The following is a 17,883-nucleotide window of genomic DNA, read 5'->3' as shown; positions in this document are numbered from 1 at the left end:
CAATGCTGTGTATAAGTAGTATGCCTTCTTTCTGTTTTGGGAAATTCCTCTTATTCATATCGTGGTGTTGAAATTTCCATTTCAACAAATATCTGGTTGTTAAAATTGGGCATCCTGTTAACTCCATGGAGAAAAATCACCCATTTTGTCCACCTGAGTTGAGTAGTCAGGAATGATGGAATTACAGGATTGAGACCTGAAGCTCTTTATTTTTCTTGCTAGCATCTAATTTGAAAATACATCTAGTGTTATTATGATCATAATGCAATCTCTGCTTCAGAAATTTATTAGTAGTTGAATATTGTTGATCACTTTCATATCTTTATCCCAGGTCGCTGTTTCTCCTTAAGTTATGAAAATAGTCATCGCTTTGTATAAGGCAGTGGTTAGGCCACACCTTGAGTACTGCATACAGGTATGGAGGCCTCATTTTAGGAAGGATGTAGAGCTGCTGGAATGAGTACAGAGAAGGGCAATGAGATTGGTGAGAGGAACAAAGGGTTGCTCTTACCAAGAAAGGCTTAAGTTCTACAAATTGCAGCATCTTGAGATTAGGTACTAGGAGGCGATCTGATTGAGGTATAGGCCTTGAATGGTTTGAGCAAACTCAATGCTGATGGGATTCTTCCTCTTGCTCAGATTATGCAGCTGAGGGAGCATAGATTCAATTTGAGGAAAAACGGTTGCAGACTAGATGTGCGGAAATTTGCCTGTAGCCAGCATGTGGTTGATTGTTGGAACAAGTTTCCATCTGTTGTGGAAGTTATCTTAAATTCAAGGAAGAACTGGGCAAACTTTTGGAGTGAATGGATGTAATGGGAAGACTTTTTTTATAAGTGTGCTTTCTTGCATCATATGCCTATGTGAATGCTATTCTAGTTCAAATTTTCTTTAATTCCCTCATTAAAAATGAAACAAAACTGTGACAACATTTTTATTTAAAGTTGAAATAAAATAGTCTTTTTAACCTTCTTTTATTTTTATTTATGTTTACCTTTTCTTATTGAAAAATTTTTAATTTTGTACTGCATTGGTTGTGTTTTAGCTTGCTGTTTGATTTAGTTTTATTTTTTATATTATTTATTTTAGGATATTACCCAGCATCCAGTGAAGGAGATTTCAGCAGATGATATATCACCCATTACATCAACATCATCATCCCGTGCTACTCAAACATCAGTGTGTTCCTTCACATCTGGAGAGATGGCAGACATTAGTTCATTGGCATCCTCAAAATCTGCAAGCACTAGTTCTTCCAGCCTTCACCAAGGTTCTTCAATTAGTATGGAGAGTATTGTGAAACAGAAATCAGGTGATCGCCTTACATCACCATCTGAAATTGGCAGTTTCATGAAGGACAGAAATATTATTAATAGGCCCAATTATCTCCTTCAGCAAAAATTAGCTTTGTCAAATGAAGCAGTTAGATCCCTTCCTAAAGATATTTTAGAAATTTCTTTACCTTTAGCTGAATCTACTAGGCTTGCCAAACAGTTTAATCAACATACTTTAAGTAGTTCTGAGGTATATGCTTCTGATACCCCCCTTACTACTGCAGAGATTACTCAAGAAACTAATGGAACACCTAAATCAAGATCACTGAAGAGTGGCAGGAAAGGAAGTCGCAGGAAGACAGGTAAAAAGAAAGAGTTTACAAAAGATCAAGATAAAGGAGAGTATACTCTTGAGTTCCAACACGATGAATTAAGTACCAGTTTTATTTCAGGGTAAATAGACATTTTGCTTTTTCATGCTATTTCTTTATTACTTTAGGAAAAATTTTAACAAATGTGTTTTTATATACACCGCTTCCTGGTTATACCGTGGGGTTTTGGGGGGCAGGTTGCGACCCTCGTTATAAGACAACCGTGCTATAACTGATGCTTACAAATTTTCTCCAATTAATTGATTTTCACTCCGAATGGACTCCGAATATATACGCGAGTGGAATCTGACCATATTTGCAGCATTTACCACCCTATTCTATGCATTAATTTTTTTTTACCACCTGCAGACCAAAATAATCCACTTTGGAAGGGTTAATACTAATGTGTGAACAAACAAATTTTTCAAATATTATTTATTTTTACCAAAAACATGTAGCAATAGATAATTATAAAAATTCAAAGGATTTATTGATCACTTCTTTAAAAAGTCTGTAATTTTTTTTGTTCCTTTTTACGGGAGAATCGTTTTTGCAAGGTTATATTTTTTAAAGACACTAATTGCAAAATATCTGCTGTGCCGCTAACCACCCAATCACAGTCTCTAAGCCTTGTACTGCTTCCTGATCTGTAGGAACTTCGACAGGCTGCTCCTCTAGTTCTTCCTTTAACCCCATCACTTCCATCCATCCTTTTCTCATTGGTGATGCTTTCAACAATGTTTTTGTCAGTTAATAAGTGACACACTAATTCTTCTTTGTCAATATTAACCCACTGATTGATGATATTCTCTGTGAGTCCTGTTTCTCAAGGGTATCTCTAACTGCTGGTATATCACAATGTATAGTAATTTGTCCACTGTTTTGCTCTTTATCAGTCACAATTTGATTCTCTCCATTAGCTGTTCTCAGAAAACCACTTTTTCTCTGATTTTGAATTGTATCTTCTGAAATATTCGCCAAAGCAAGACCAATTTTGTATACTACTTCCTTTAAATTTAATATCTTTAGAAATTCAGAAACATCATGATTAGAGGACAGCAAAGATAAAAGTAGCTCACGTCTGTAATTTATCTTAAAATTATAAATGATTCCTTGATTAAGGGGCTTGATTAATGTTGTGGTATTTTTTGGTAAATACAGCCCGAATCTTTCCATCTTTGGATATGAGACTGTCAGCAGGTGGGTGTGTTGGACAGTTATCTAAAAACAGTAATGCTTTTGGTTCGATGCATATTTTTCTCCAATGCCGTTGCACTGATGGTACATATGTTTCGTCGAACCAGGTCAAAAATAAATTTGAAGTCATCCATGCTTTTGCTTTGAGCTGCTCACATATTCTACAGGGAGATGTTTTTGGTTGATGGATTTAAAACATCGCGGATTCTTACTTTTCCGAAAAGCAGCTTATGGGTTCCTGTTTTATTCAAGCACAACAATCGAGTGACACGATCCTTACTTAACTGCAATTCTGCTTTGTTCAGAGCTGATTTTAAATCCAAAGATTCCATTGGTAACATTCTGTAAAACAGTGCGGACTCGTCACAATTGTATAGTTGCTCATCACAGAAACCTTCACATGTAAATTTTAAGTCACTAATAAATTGTTTTGCTCTGTCAGCATCTGATGATTTTGCTTCACCGCTGATTGTTATTTCCCCAATGCCATAGCCATTCATCACTGGCAGAGAATTCACCATCAAGCTTCAAGTCTTGAAAAAAATTGTCCGCTTTCATCTTCAGAATGGGACCTGACAGTGGAAATCCTAAACTGCATTTCTGAATGAACCACATGTATAAACAATCATCCATTGCCTCGTTTTTGCAGAGTCTTGATTTCTTCCTTTCCAGTTCTGGGGTTTTGTCCAACTTATCCAAGAAGGAACGTAGTCTTCCTTCTGCAACCCATCCTTATATTGTTATCTCCAGAATACCCAACTTATGTTTTATTTGTGCTTTTGAGACACCACTTTTTACTCATTTGATTACAATCAGCTTTTCCTTGATTGTGTACGACTTCCTTTTATTAATGTTCGCCATAACCCCTAAAATCAATTTTAATTTATTATGAACAATAGCTACATCTGTAAAGCTCACAAAGAGTTAAAAAAATCACTGATACATACCGAACAGGCACAAAAAAACACAACAGCCACAGGTAAGTCTCAAACTACGAATCGCTTTTTTTGGGTGTAGTGGTTAGTGACCTTGAAGAAGCTTAGCAAATCCTGCCACTCAAGGTAATGTAGGACAGGATACCATCACAAGCATAAAACTCAAACCAAGCAAGAATTTCTTTTTTTTTTTCTTTTTTTTTTTTATGTAAACCCCAAACACGAGAGGTATTAGCACCTATAGTACTTAGTACCATGCTTGGGTTGGAGGTTAAAAAGATGAAAGAAGATATTTGTTGACTTGAACTTCTGTAGACTGTAATTTTCAGGAAATACGTAGGAAGGAAGGTTGTTCCAGAAAACGGCAGTTCAATGAATAAACGAGGAAGACGAAAAGTTGATTCTGTGAGTTTGAAGGTGGACAGGAAATGGATGTTGGCTGGTGGCTGCACGTGTTCGGACTGTTTTGAAAGAGAGAGCAGAAATTATAGAAGCCAATTCAGAAGAACAGTGCCCATGGAAGTATTTGTAGAAAAGGCATGCAGCAGAAACAGTACGTGTATGAGACAGCGGGTGCAGAGACTGTTAGAGATGAATCATTAATTAACCTAACTGCCCTCTTCTGAATGGAATCAGGAAGCCTGAGTGAGGTTTTGGGGGCACCACCCCAGATGTAGGAACAATATTCCATGGCAGAGCGGATTTGCGATTTATACAGAGTGAGCAGATGTTTGGCAGAAAGGTAACGCCGAGAGCGAAAGAAAAAACCAAGTTTTTTAGATGCAGAGGAAACAATATTTGTAATGTGCTTGTGCCAAGAGAGATTAGAAGTCAGGGTAATCCTCAAAAGAGATATATCATTTTGTCCAGAAATTGGAGTGTCACCAAAGATAAGCATAGCAGCAGAAGAATCCTTTTTGCAAAATATATAAGACAAGCCTGAGTTTTAGAAGGATTTAAATCAACTAGGTTGTCTTTGCCCCACTGGAGAATTAACTGAAGGAATTGGTAGCAGATTTTCGAGAAGTTGAAGCTGATTGAGCAGGGCAATGTTTCTCAAAACAGAAAGTGGAATGCGATGTGCTATCATCAGCAAAACTGTGGATAGGATTTCCAGTCGATGGAAAATGGTCATTAATATACACGAGCGGATAACCAATTACAAAAAACAGGCAAATCATAAGATGGAAGCTTGTTTAGAAGACATTTGTGCCAAACACTACAAACACGATAGAAAGTATTTGAGATGTCAAGAGCAACTACTTGTGTTTCACCGAACCTTTCCATTGAATTAGTCCATAAATGGGTAACATAAGCCAGAATATCACCACTGACTCTGATGGAATCCATACTGGCGATCATTGATCAGACGGAAGGTTTCTAGGTAGTTTAAAAGTTGGCGGTTAATTGATTTCTCCATTACTTTAGAAAGAGTAGATAATTGCAATGGGACGATAATTGGATGGGAGGGATTTGTCACTCTTTTTAGGAACTGGCTGGATATGAGCAAATTTCCAAGCAGGAGGAAAAACACCTTTGGAATAAGAAAGTGAAAAAAGGCAGCAAAGAATAGGAGTAAGTTCAGGAGCATAGGTTTTGAGAACAAGTGGAGAAATACCATCGGGACCTGGAGCTTTTTTGCATCAAAATTCTTCAAAATCCTTCCTACATCCTTTTGACGGAAGACCACAGGAGGCATTGAATTTGTTGGGAATGGTGGGAGGTGTTTTACCAAGATCATTAATACATGAGTTGGAAGAAAAAAGATGCTAGCAGGTCAGCTTTATCCTTGGCTGAAGTGACAACAGAACCATCTGGTTTGGACAGAGGTGGGAGCAGAGATGGGCAAGAGACCAGAATGCTCAGCTACCATTAGGGCAAGAAGCAAGTTTTCTACTCTTAGCCTATTCAAACTAGTTTGGACTGATTAATAACTGCTTTACAATTGTTGTGAGCTTTGGAAAATGAAACTGAAGAATTAGAAACAAGCCAATTACGATATTCAACATTCATCTCTTGAACAGCCTTAGCACATTTATTGGAAAACAAAGGTTTAGATAAAGGACGAGATTTTAAAGTGGAGTGTGGGAGATAAAGGATTCCATTCTTGCAAGAATAATTTCATGGACACAATCTGAGCAGACGTTAACAGCAGAAGTTTTGAAACAGTAATCCGACCAAGGAAAAGAAGAAAAGAAATCTCGCAGGTCATCCCATTTTGCATTCTTGTAATGCCAAACAACACTAAGTAGGGAATAGCCATGAGATAAAGGCTCCATTGGAGAAGAGACAATCACCAAGTTGTGATCTGAAGTGCCTAAAGGACCTCTCACTTCGGTCGTTTACTTAGAAGGGTTGTTTGTGAGAAAAAGATCAAGCATGTTGGCTGTGTGGTTAGTATTGTCCAGTATTCTTGTAGGTAAATGAACAATCTGTGCAAGATCATCAGTAATTGCAAAAAGCCTGAGCATCTCGACCAGCTGGGTCAGTGTGACTAGAAAACAGAAGCCAGCTGGAGTTGTGAACATTAAAATCACCAAGGAAAATTACCTCACTGTTAGGAAAGTTGGACTGGAGAAAGTCAAGTTGCAAAGAGAGGAAGTCAAAGAGCTCTAAGTGGTTAGTGGATTTGGGAGAACAGTAGAGACAACAGATGAATTTGACACAATGAGGTAGAGAGATTTTAAGCCAGAGAAGATCGAAAAGAGGCAATTCCAAATTACGAAGTCTCTGACAGGTAATATCGGAACAGACATATGCACAAGTACCATCTTTCAGGCAAAAGGAATCACACAGCGAATAATTTGGGCAATTGTGATGAGCAGTAGTTGAATCAACCAATAACTGAGATTCTCTCAGATAAAGTACATGGGTTTTGGCAGACTGCAAGTGGAAATGGACATCGTTGAGATTAGAATTGAGACCACGTATATTTGTAAAATGAAATAGGAAGTTTTTGGGAGGTTTAGGTCTTTTCGCAGATAAGCTTATTCTATTAGTTTGACAATTCATGGTGTATTCAATAGTAAGAAAAAGTGGGTGGGACATGCTGTATGAAGTAATGAAATTTTTGGATATTCCGTACACATGGTAAGAATATACCCAGATCCTTCACTTAACATGGCCTCGACAATGTCCCCCGCATACACACTACTCAGACTCCCTCCAGTCACTATCTGGCAGAGTAGAGGTAGCAAAATATACACTAGCTGATCCGGAAGTCTCCTAGAGAGTTACCAATAGGTTCAGTCCGGTGTAATAACTAGCGGCCGGCCTGCGAACACCGTTTTAGAGCTGTACCCTCGAAATGTAAGGAATATTGGATCTCGCCACGATGTTCATCATAACCTCAAAAGTCATCAATCATACTGCATGATGGAAGAGATGCAGAAGGGTTGACCGGACTTTAGCTCTGGAGACTAAACATGGGTTCCACCACTTCAAGCTGCCAATGAGCAAAGTAGTGGTATTGCACCGGTTGAGGAGAGTCACCTACTACCTGGCATTGCCTAGTAACACAGAGGGGCGGAATTTATCGATGTGGTGTGGCGCCACACCTCGACCCCTGCTTACATTGGTTCACACCTGGGTGGTCACTCACCATGTGCTTGTGCATGTAGGTTATACCCAGGATTACTACAGTCCCACCATTGTGAAGGTGCAAGCAGAGGATTTGGCTGTCACAGACCGTCCTGACTTTGTCGAAATTGGGTCCACTTGACTCGAGTGTCACCCGAATATCAGTTCCATCGGCGTTTTAGACTCCCATGTAGTAAGTACAGCTTGTCTTGCATATCTGAATGTCTGTGACAACCTCTTCTTTTTTTAGGATACACTGACATTAAAATCATGATATAAACTTAAGCATAACTCTTAATTTAACTGTTTAACCAGAGGTACAGGTGCACACAGCCATCTAGAGTAGAGCAGTGCCATCTTTTTTTTGGGTTAAGAGTAAGCAGGTAAGCTTTCCTGGAGATTTTGTAGTTGTTGGAATTGGACTCTAACTTAAGCATACCTCTATTAATTTAACTGTTTAACCAGAGGTACAGGTACACACAGCCATCTAGAGTAGAGCAGTGCCATCTTTTTTTTGGGTTAAGAGTAAACAGGTAAGCTTTCCTGGAGATTTTGTAGGTGTTGGAATTGGACTCTAATGTGGAAAAGTACTCTGGACCAGTGAGCCATTTTCACCAGAGCCCACGGTGGTTTACTCCGCCCCGACTAAGGGATGGTATGCCAAAAAGACACTTAGTTATTACGGTGGACGGCAGTTAAAAGGGTGTTCATTTTTGCAATAAACAATTAATGTTGTGAGGTGTCTGTACAATGTCTGTGAATTGCATATATTGCATTGTCTGTTTGCCTTGTTTGCTTCATAAAAAACCCAAGTGGGAGAGGAACCAAGCACCCACCCATAAAAAATTCCTCCTTTGTAATGGAATTTAAACTGCTTCATTTTCCACAGCATGTCCCTAACCATAATGGTATTGAAAAGGCTGCTAGTGTGAAGACAAGATACAGACAAATACTTTTGAGGTTCATGTTTTTAAAGTAGCTAGGATTGGTTGGTTGTAGGTTGAGAAGAATGAGGATGAAATTTTATTAATACAAACTAGAAGACAGGAAAAAATTGAGATTAACAGGCTTTTTTTTTTTCAAGCAGGATGGATTATTTGAGGGTTAGGAAACCAGAAGTAACTTACACATACAGAAGCCTGGCAAAAGAAAGAGAAATGAAGATGATTCCTGCAAAAGTAGAACAAACATCTCTAATTTTAGTAACATTCATTGGCTGAGGTTCGCAAAGCTCGAATAGACTTGCTGATATAGAAAGTGGAAGAAAAGTAAATAAGTGAAATAAATTATGATGATGATGGCCATGTGTCAAGACTGCAACTCAGGATTTCTAAGAGTTATAAGCTAAAGGTTATAATGATTTATGCACCAACATCGATGATGAAGAGGTTGAAGAAATGTACACTGAAATTGAGAGTCTTCTAGACGAGCAGAAAACTCACAACACTATCGTTATGGGGGACTTCAATGCTAAGGTTGGAAAGAGACAAAACAGCACAGAAAGGGGAACTATAGAAAAATTTGGAATTGGTGAATAACTTGTGGAATTTGCAGAATCTCGAGGAATGTCAGTATGAACACTTTTTCAAGAAAAGGGTGAACAGAAAGTGGACATGGAAGAGCCCAAATGGATTAGCAACTAATGAAATCGATATATATATATGATGTTACTGTCCTGAACAAGGTAAATGTTGGAAGTGATCACAGAATGGTAAGATGCACACTTGATATAGATGTAAGAAAAGAAAGGAAAAAACTGACTAGAGTAAATAATATGAAGGTCTTTGAGACAACAGAAGAGGAGAAAAAGCAGTATGTACTGGAACTTAAGAACAAGTTTGAGCTTCTGCAGACTGCTCAGGACCAAGATATTGAGAGTAATATTACAACTTTCTGAAATTGATGAAACCTATAGGTAAAAAGAAATCCAAAAAGAACTAAAAATTAGTCAAGAAACACTTGTTGTAATGAACCAAAGATGAGAAATGAAGAGTAAGAGAAACTGATAAGGAGAAAATTGAATATACTGAGTTATGCAAAGCCATTAGAAAGATACTCAGAGAGAACATAAGAAAATTTAACACAAGAAAAGTAGAACAAGCATTAAAGGAAAACAAAGGATTTAAATCAGCAGCCATGGGCAGTAATACAGAAAGACAAATTATACTGAAACTGAAGAATAGCGATGGTGTACTTATAAATAGCAGAGAAGGCATAATTCAAATAGCAGAAAACTACTATAAAGAGTTATACAAGGAGTGAGGGAATGATGCCAGCAGTGCGGAAGATGGATTGCAAATTAGTAACACATACAATATACTTGATATCCTTCCTGATGAGGTAGAACGTGCGCTGAAGAAAATGAAGCATAACAAAGCCCCAGGGGAAGACGAAGTTACTGTAGAGTTGTTAACATTGGGAGGAAGAGACATGACACAAAAACTGGCAAAACTCTTCACAAAATGCATTAGAAAAGGTGTGACGCCTAAGGAGTGGAATAATGCAATCATAGTTTTGCTGCATAAGAAAGGAGATAAATTGGAAATATAGACCAATTAGTTTGTTATCCCACATCTACCAGTTGTTCACAAGGGTCATTACTAACAGATTAGAAAGAATACTTGATGGCAATCAACTGAAAGAGCAAGCTGGCTTTAGGACAGCTTTCTCAACTATGGATCACCTTCACATAATATCACAGCTAATGGAGAAAGCAAATTAATATAAAACACCATTGTGCCTGGCATTTGACTCCATATAGCATGGCTGTATGGAGTCAAATACAGCCCGGGGTTCGGGGCCCGTGACCACCAAAAACGGAGAATCCGGAAAGGTCAGGGAATGACCACCGCATATCCCGGAACAATATGGCCTTAGTTGCTAATGCTCCTAAATAACAATAACAACAACCATACAGCATAAGGCAATGTTTCGAGAACTGTAAAGACAAGGCATAGATACCCCATATATTATGATTTTGAAGAAAATATATGAGAACGCTACCTCTTTTATTAGACTAGACAAAGACTATAGCAAATTTAAAATTGGGAAAGGAGTTCGACAATGAGATACAATATCTCCGAAGTTGTTTACTGCTGCCCTTGAGGAAGCTTTCAGAAGATTTGACTGGTCGCAGAAAGAAGTCAATTTGAATGGAGAGTACCTAAACCATTTACGATTTGCCGATGACATTGTGGTCATAAGCCATGATCCCAAAGAATTAGAGGAAAATCTTAATCAGTTATGCAGAGTTAGTAAGGATTTTGAATTAAAGATGAATATGGCTAAAACAAAAGTAATGATGAACAAGTATGCCGCAGAAAAGGATATAATGATTGAAGGAGCAGTAATTGAAAAGGTGAAGTCATGTACTTATCTGGGACGTCATTAGCTGTAATAATGATAAATGGCTGGAAGTCAAGAGAAGAATAAATTTTGGATGGATAGCATTCAGGAAATATAGTCACATACTGAGGAGCAATATCCCAATTTGTCTGAAACGTAAAATAACAAACCAATGTATACTCCCCACCATGACTTATGGAAGTGAATCTTGGGCACTCACCAAAAGAATGGAAGAGAAGCTGAGAACTACACAGCGAAGAATGGAACAAATTATATCGGGAATCAGGCTGTAAGATAAGAAGAGAAATACATGGATTAGGCAGCAAACTCAAGTAAAGGACATTCTTATCAAAACTAAAGAACTAAGATGGTCGTGGGCAGGACACAGTTCAAAGACATGATGACAGATGGACTAAGAAAATAACAGAATGGTACCCAAGAGGAGCTTGAAGAAAACCTGGAAGGCAACAACAGAGATGGGCAGATGAAATTCATGAGTTTGTGGGTAGTAAATGGGTGTCCATTGCACAAAGCAGAAGGAACTGGAAAGTTGCTGGAGAGGCCTTCATTCTGCAGTGGATTGAAAATGGCTGATGATGATGGCCATTTCTGTTCTGACTATTTATAAAATAATAATAATAATAATAATTTATTTATCCCTATTTTATGTTACACTTTTTTGGGAGATAACAGCAAAAAGGGAGGGAGAACACATAAGCCAATGGCTTTTTAGGGGTGTTCCCTTAAAAAATTATGAATATACAAATAGACAATTGAAAAATGTACAGTTCTGAAATTGTACAGGTAATGTTCAACAGGAAAGACATAAATAAATTGGAGTTTTTTTTTGTACATTTCTTTACAGAAGACTTCAAAAAGCATCACTACTTATAACATTATTCTGAACATTTTTACAATTAAATGAGGAGAGAAAAGAAAAATGATGAGATACATGCACAGAAATTTACAAACTATTTGCCAACTGCCTCCTTTAACATTTGTACATTATTTCCATGTTGGTGTTTTTAAAATCCAGGAGTTGAGTGGAAGGTAATTTGAATCAGATATCCCTGGTGATGTGTTCAATTAGTAGTTTCTTGAATTGATTTAGTGAAGTGACATTTTTGATTTTTGCAGGAAGTTTGTTCCAGTTTTTAGCACCTCTGTATTTTTTGCTTTTCTGACCTATGGCTTTTCTGAAAAGCGGAATTTTCAGGTTGGCTTAATTTCTTAGATTGTATGATATTTCTTCTTCATCTGTGGTTATGAAAAAGGATCTGAAGAGAGGAGGAAAGTCTGCTGTCTTCATAGCATTGTAAACAAGGATCGCCTCGGCTTTCTGCAATAGCTGGTAGACGCTTAGGAGTCTCACTTCCTTGTATCTCGCACTAACCGATGCGTTCCAGGGAAAGCCCAAAATTGAACGAACACATCGATTGAGAATGGAGTTGATTCTCGTGAGGTTTTCTTGGATGGTGGTACCCCATGAGATGATTCCATAGGTGAGGTGCAGCAGAATTAAAGAAAGGAATACTTGTTTGAGAAGAGAAGGAGATACCCAGACAGAGGCCCTGGTGAGTATTCCCGCTAGTGACGAAGTTTTCTTTCGTAGGGTTATCATTTGTTTTTCCCAACTTAGCTTATCATCTAGCCAGATTCTGAGAAACTTGGTTTCATTCACCCTTTCAAGTTGTTTTTCTTTGTATGTTACGTCTAAATCAATATTTAGTGGTTTGTTTTTCGTTCTAAACACCATATATTTTGATTTTTCTGGATTCAGTATAAGCTGATTCTTTTGAAGCCAATTATGCATCACAGAAAGCAAGGCAGAGATTTTGAGTTGGAGCTCATTAGGGTCTTTATCTGTGATTAGGATGGAAATATCATTGGCATACGCTACTAGGTGAGAAGTTGGAAGAAGAGAGAGAAATTCATTGATGTAAAGAGCAAATAGGATAGGTCCAAGAAATGAGCCTTGAGGTACTCTCCTGGAGAAATAACAGATGTCAGAGTATGATTGATTTGTTCTTACAACAAACGGCCGATTGGTAAGGTAGTTTTCAAGGAGAAGGTTAATTTTCCCTCTCAAGCCAAGGTTATTGAGTTTGTTAAGTAGAATAGTATGGTTTATGCAATCAAAAGCTTTAGATAAGTCAAGAAACAGTGCTATAGCATAGTGACCCTTTTCACGACTATCAATGATCTTTGAACAGAAGTCAACAATTGCAAGATCAGTGGATCTTTTAGGGCAATAAGCATACTGTTGTTGATGGATGAGCTGATTTTCTTCATGAAAACCCATGAGTCTGCTATGAAGAATTTTTTCGAGTAATTTTGCGAAAACTGAGAGTAGAGCAATTGGTTGAAAGTTGTTGATGGAGTTACAATGGTTTCCCTGGAAGAGGAATGATTATTGCTTTTTTGAATTGAGAAGGGAATTTACCAGATTGAAAGGAGAGATTGAATATATTCTTCAGTGGCATAAGAACTGAGCTAAGGACCTTTTTCAGCAGAGATGGAGATATTTCAGCAGAGATGGAGAGATGGAGATGGAGAGATCGGAGAGAGGAACGAGAAAAAAAGTTTCTGACTTGAGTACTTGGCAGATTCTCTCATTTCATTGTCTCTGAAGTCAAGTTCATCTTGGAAGAGGTTATTCACACTTGAATTAAAGTGGTTACAGAAGGCAGTAGCTTTTAGCTCGTCATCTGAAATGAGTACCTCGTTTTCAACTACATCTCCAACATAGCTTTGATTTCAGTTTCCTTCCCGGTAATAGTTTGTTCAAAACTGTCCATTTTTTCTTGCTTGTTATGATACCTGTAAGTTGAGAACTATAGTATTTTCTTTTCTCTGACCGAATGCAGTCAGTGACTTTGTTTCTATACGTTGTGTATTTAATTTTATCTGCCTCGATTCCGGTTGCTCTAGCAATTCTTGCAAAATTATCTCTTTTCTTTAACATATTACAAATCTTGTTTGAGACGAACGGGCATATTTTCCCTCTTGGCCTGGTGGCCTTTTTATTCCCTGGGCTCCTGATATATGACACGTATTTTTCATAGCATATTCAGGATATGCTTAAAAAAGCAGTTCGTTGCAATTTCAGGATCACTCGTAGCAAGCACTCTATCCTACGTTGACTGCTGCTGGTCGTGACAAAGCTGATTGAGAGAGTCTGGAGTAATAGATTTGAAAGTATGCATGATCTCTGCTTCATTTATTTCATTTTTGACTACTATTAAGATGGGACGATGATCCGAAATAGTTGTATCAAGTATTGCATACATGAGAGAGCATTCCCCAATTGCAAAGTCAAGAAGGGAATTGTGGGACTCTCCCATTCTAGTTGGGATATTTCCATCAGTAAGAACAGAGAAACCATTTGAAGTAATGACATCTAGGAGGTCTTGCACCTGAGAGGATGAACTTTGAAGAATGTTAATATTAAAGTCACCAATCAGTAGAAGGCTTAAGGATTTGCTTGTGAAATGAAATAGTATTGTCAAGAGTTACAATGAAGCTGTTAACTGAAGCTGAGGGAGGTCGATATAGACACCTGATCACCAAAGAGGCAATGCGGATAAAAGTGAGTTCACAAGCTTGATCAGGCAGATTTGAGATAGGAAAGGCAGAGCATCGCAGATGACTATGAACATAAATAGCAACTCCACCACCTTTTGAATCACCTCTGCAACTTTGAAAAAGAAAGTAGTCTGGAATTTGGATTGAAACCTCAGGAGAGAACCAGGTTTCAGTAAAAACCATCAGGTCAGGTCTGGATGCAGATTCCATGATGTCAGTTGAGCGAGGATTTCATCATTATGTTTTACAAGACTGCGTGCATTCATATAGAATACAGTAATTGCATATTTTGATGCTGCAGTAAGGCATAAGTTGTTTGGCTTAATTGTTGGCAAGTGACAGGGTAGAAAGATGTTTTCACAAGAGTTAGTGTCATTGAAATTCTGGTAGGCTGAAGAGACAGATGAATCATTTGTAGACGTTATTTCATGTAGAGATTCCTGGATGTCTGAAAAATGCATGGGTTGTCATTCATGCTCGCTTGTTTCGATAGCTAAGTCACTAGCTGGTAACCTAGGGCCAGGGACAGGGGGTCGTCCGCAGAAAGGCCGAATGATAGTTCCCACAGGCCAGTGGTCCTTCAGTAATTCGTCAAAGTCTGTTTGCTGGCATTGAATGTAGAAAGAGCTATATGACTCGTGTTTAGAAATCATTTTTATTGCCTTTGTTTCTATCTGCAGCTGTGTTCTGATGTGCTGCTCTAATTCTCTATCGCAGAGTTGGGGTTCGAGTCTCGAGACAAAAATACCCTTGGTCGAACTTTTGGTTCTGGGGATTGCTCTGATTGTAGAGTTTGTGGCTGTTCCCACAACAGGAGGAGGATGTCGACATCTGCCTGTGTGATTAGAGGCAGATAGATTCCGCTGTCTTCCGATGAGATCTGTCCGCCACCTAGAGGAATTGACATCTTTTAGGAGTGGATTTGCAGTTCGATTGACGTCCTTAGATGTTTTCTGAGACTGACTGGGGATAGGAGCATATACTGGTGGGTATGGAGGTTGCTTTATAATAGATGTGTAAGTGGCTTCTGCAACAGGAGCATGGGTTGGCTGGAAAGTGGAATTTTCCATGGGTTTCGTTCAATTGTATGTAGGACTTACTGACCTGCTGGAGTTTCGAATAAGATCTGTCAAATCCGAGTTTCTTTAGTAAAATATAATTAGATTCACACAATTGCGCGTTTTCCAATCTGATTTTTTCAGTTTCATCAAGAACAGAGACCATCATGGATTTGTGAGTGTCCAAGATTTGAAAAATGAGTTTTGTGGTCAGCTCATTTGGATTTTCATCTTGTGAACCTTCTTGGTTAAGGAGGTCAGAGAAGGAGCGATTTGTCTGCTCTGATGCCACGTCATGAGGTATGGCCTCAGATAGCCCACTCTGCCGAGTATCCATTGACCATGAGGGACAGTTGAAACACTGAGGTTCATCGTTGGGAGGGCTTTGAGGGATCAGCTAGGCTGAAGCCTAAGTTATTTTCGTGTTTCGTCTGCTTTTTCTTTTATTGCCTGTGATTTATACAGCAAGGGCCCTTCCACGAGTCAATCGCTGCCTGTGACATCTTTCTTCCAGTTGGCAGTTGACATATCTATGCATTTGATGCAGTATACAAGACCGCATTACATTGAAGGAAGTCTTTGCTTTTCTTTTTGCACAATTGGCAAATAATATGCACTTGCAGAGCCATTGTAATTAAGAATAAGTATACAGAATTTCTTTTGAGATTAAACAATAAAAAATATACAATATACAAAATATGAATATACAAAGTATGAGATATACAACACAGAATTATTGCTATCTGAAATAATTTTTGACAACGTATCCGTGAACTTTAGTTAAAATTCTTCAGAATTCAATTACAATTTATTCAAAGAGTGAATTTGAAAGATATACTTAGTAGATTCCTAATTTAAGCAACAGGCATAATTTTTGACAACGTATCCGTGAACTTTAGTTAAAATTCTTCAGAATTCAATTACAATTTATTCAAAGAGTGAATTTTAAAGATATACTTAGTAGATTCCTAATTTAAGCAACAGGCATTCCTAACAACATTCCTAAATTTAAACAACAGTTCTGGATTTCACACCACTGCAGATTAACTAGCAGAGGGTCTTTTGAAAGGCTCAGTCCTCTTCGTAAGAACAATGACAGGTGACCTTGCATGCTATTATCGGATAAAAACAGTGAAGTGACTGACCTTGGTTATACTGCGAGGGAGTAATCCTTTTGTTGATACGTCCCAGCTTCTGGGACGCCTATGGAAACGATCAGAGATGCCTTGTAGAAAGGAAACATAAATTTCCAAAAATAATAAGAGAATTTTACCTCAATATAATACGTAGAACACTTCCTTATGATACTTTCTAGAAATTAAAATGAAAAAATTGAAAATCGTAATTCTTAATTAAGCATTTAAGAATTCCTAATTGCGTTAAATTATTAATTGCGTTAAATTGATTTCTAATTGTGTTCATTTGATTTTTAATTAATTGTTACTGTAATGTAAGTTTTTCAATTTTTTCGTTTTAATTTCTGGAGAGTATCATACGGAAGTGGTCCTACGTATTATATTGAGCAGCTCTGGTTCATACTATCTAGTTCTGACTGTTTGAAAGTTAGAAACCAATAGAAAATTATTAGCAAAGTTAAGAATAAATGGAAATAGCCACTGTGAAATTTATTGAATTCATGTGCTAGTTTTAGTAACATGGATTGGTTCAGGGCTGAGAAGGCATAAGAAACTTATTAAACTGATAATTGATAAGAAAAACCAGAAGAAACTCATTAAATGAGAAACTACAGGAAAGCAAAGTTATTGAAGTTCAAATTTTTTTTTTTTTTTTTTTCTTTTTTGGGCTATTACAGCCTATATTATTCAAGCAGTATGATTTTGGTGACAGTGTTTAGAAAATGAAAGAATTTATTGACTTAGGGGAAGAGAAGACAGGATAAAATGAAACTTGAAAATTTTTTTCCTGTTTTTTTCATAGATCTTGAAGCCAACACTATTTCAATAGTATGGACTCATTGTGGGTTGAGAAATCAGAAAAATTATGAGAAAATATTCAAAGTTGACTACTCTGAAAGTTGTTGAAGTCATATGCTAGTTTAGTAACATGGATTGCTTGAGGATTTGGAAGCCAGAAGAATGGAAAATAAATGAAGCAAAGATGATTGTTTTTATAGAAGGCTGTGCAAGCCTATGTGAATTTCTGGGAAGGAATATGGAACGTGGTGCCACATAAATAGACAACTAATAAAACAATGAGATTATTCCGATTGATTCTACAGTTTTTATTCCATATCAGAAGAACAGTGCACTGAAATAACTGTAACAGATTGCAGAGACATGTAACATAAAATGGAAGTTCATTAAGCAAGCCAAATAAATGACATCTAAAGTAGGTAGGCTGAAAAAATTACTACTACTTGAAAAGTAGCATCCTGTTTCTAAGTAGCTAGATTGTAAGTGATTCCTCATAAATACTGCAGTGGTTCAGTTTCATGGAACTCACTCATAGTGGTTTTGATCCACATGTCTAGATCTGTATATATTTTGTGTTATTGTTAGTCCTGTCCTGTTTATAATTG

The 17,883-nt window shown here is 37.5% G+C and overlaps 1 protein-coding gene across 1 annotated transcript in view; it reads left to right on the top strand.

Annotated features, from left to right (window-relative positions):
* Positions 1–17,883, top strand: part of LOC150091573 (TP53-binding protein 1-like) — a 257,313-nt gene that overhangs the window by 4,782 nt on the left and 234,648 nt on the right. Inside the window, exon 3 of the mRNA XM_090368987.1 lies at positions 1,090–1,727. Within this exon, the coding sequence (XP_090225113.1) occupies positions 1,090–1,727 (638 nt within the window). The remainder of the gene's footprint in view (positions 1–1,089; positions 1,728–17,883) is intronic.

The sequence above is a fragment of the Mastigoproctus giganteus genome, chromosome 1 (assembly GCF_048544385.1).
Source record: "Mastigoproctus giganteus isolate SK-2022 chromosome 1, ASM4854438v1, whole genome shotgun sequence".
NCBI lineage: Eukaryota > Metazoa > Arthropoda > Arachnida > Uropygi > Thelyphonidae > Mastigoproctus > Mastigoproctus giganteus.
Note: the sequence above shows the minus strand (reverse complement) of the source record. Positions and strands in the feature narration are given on the sequence as shown.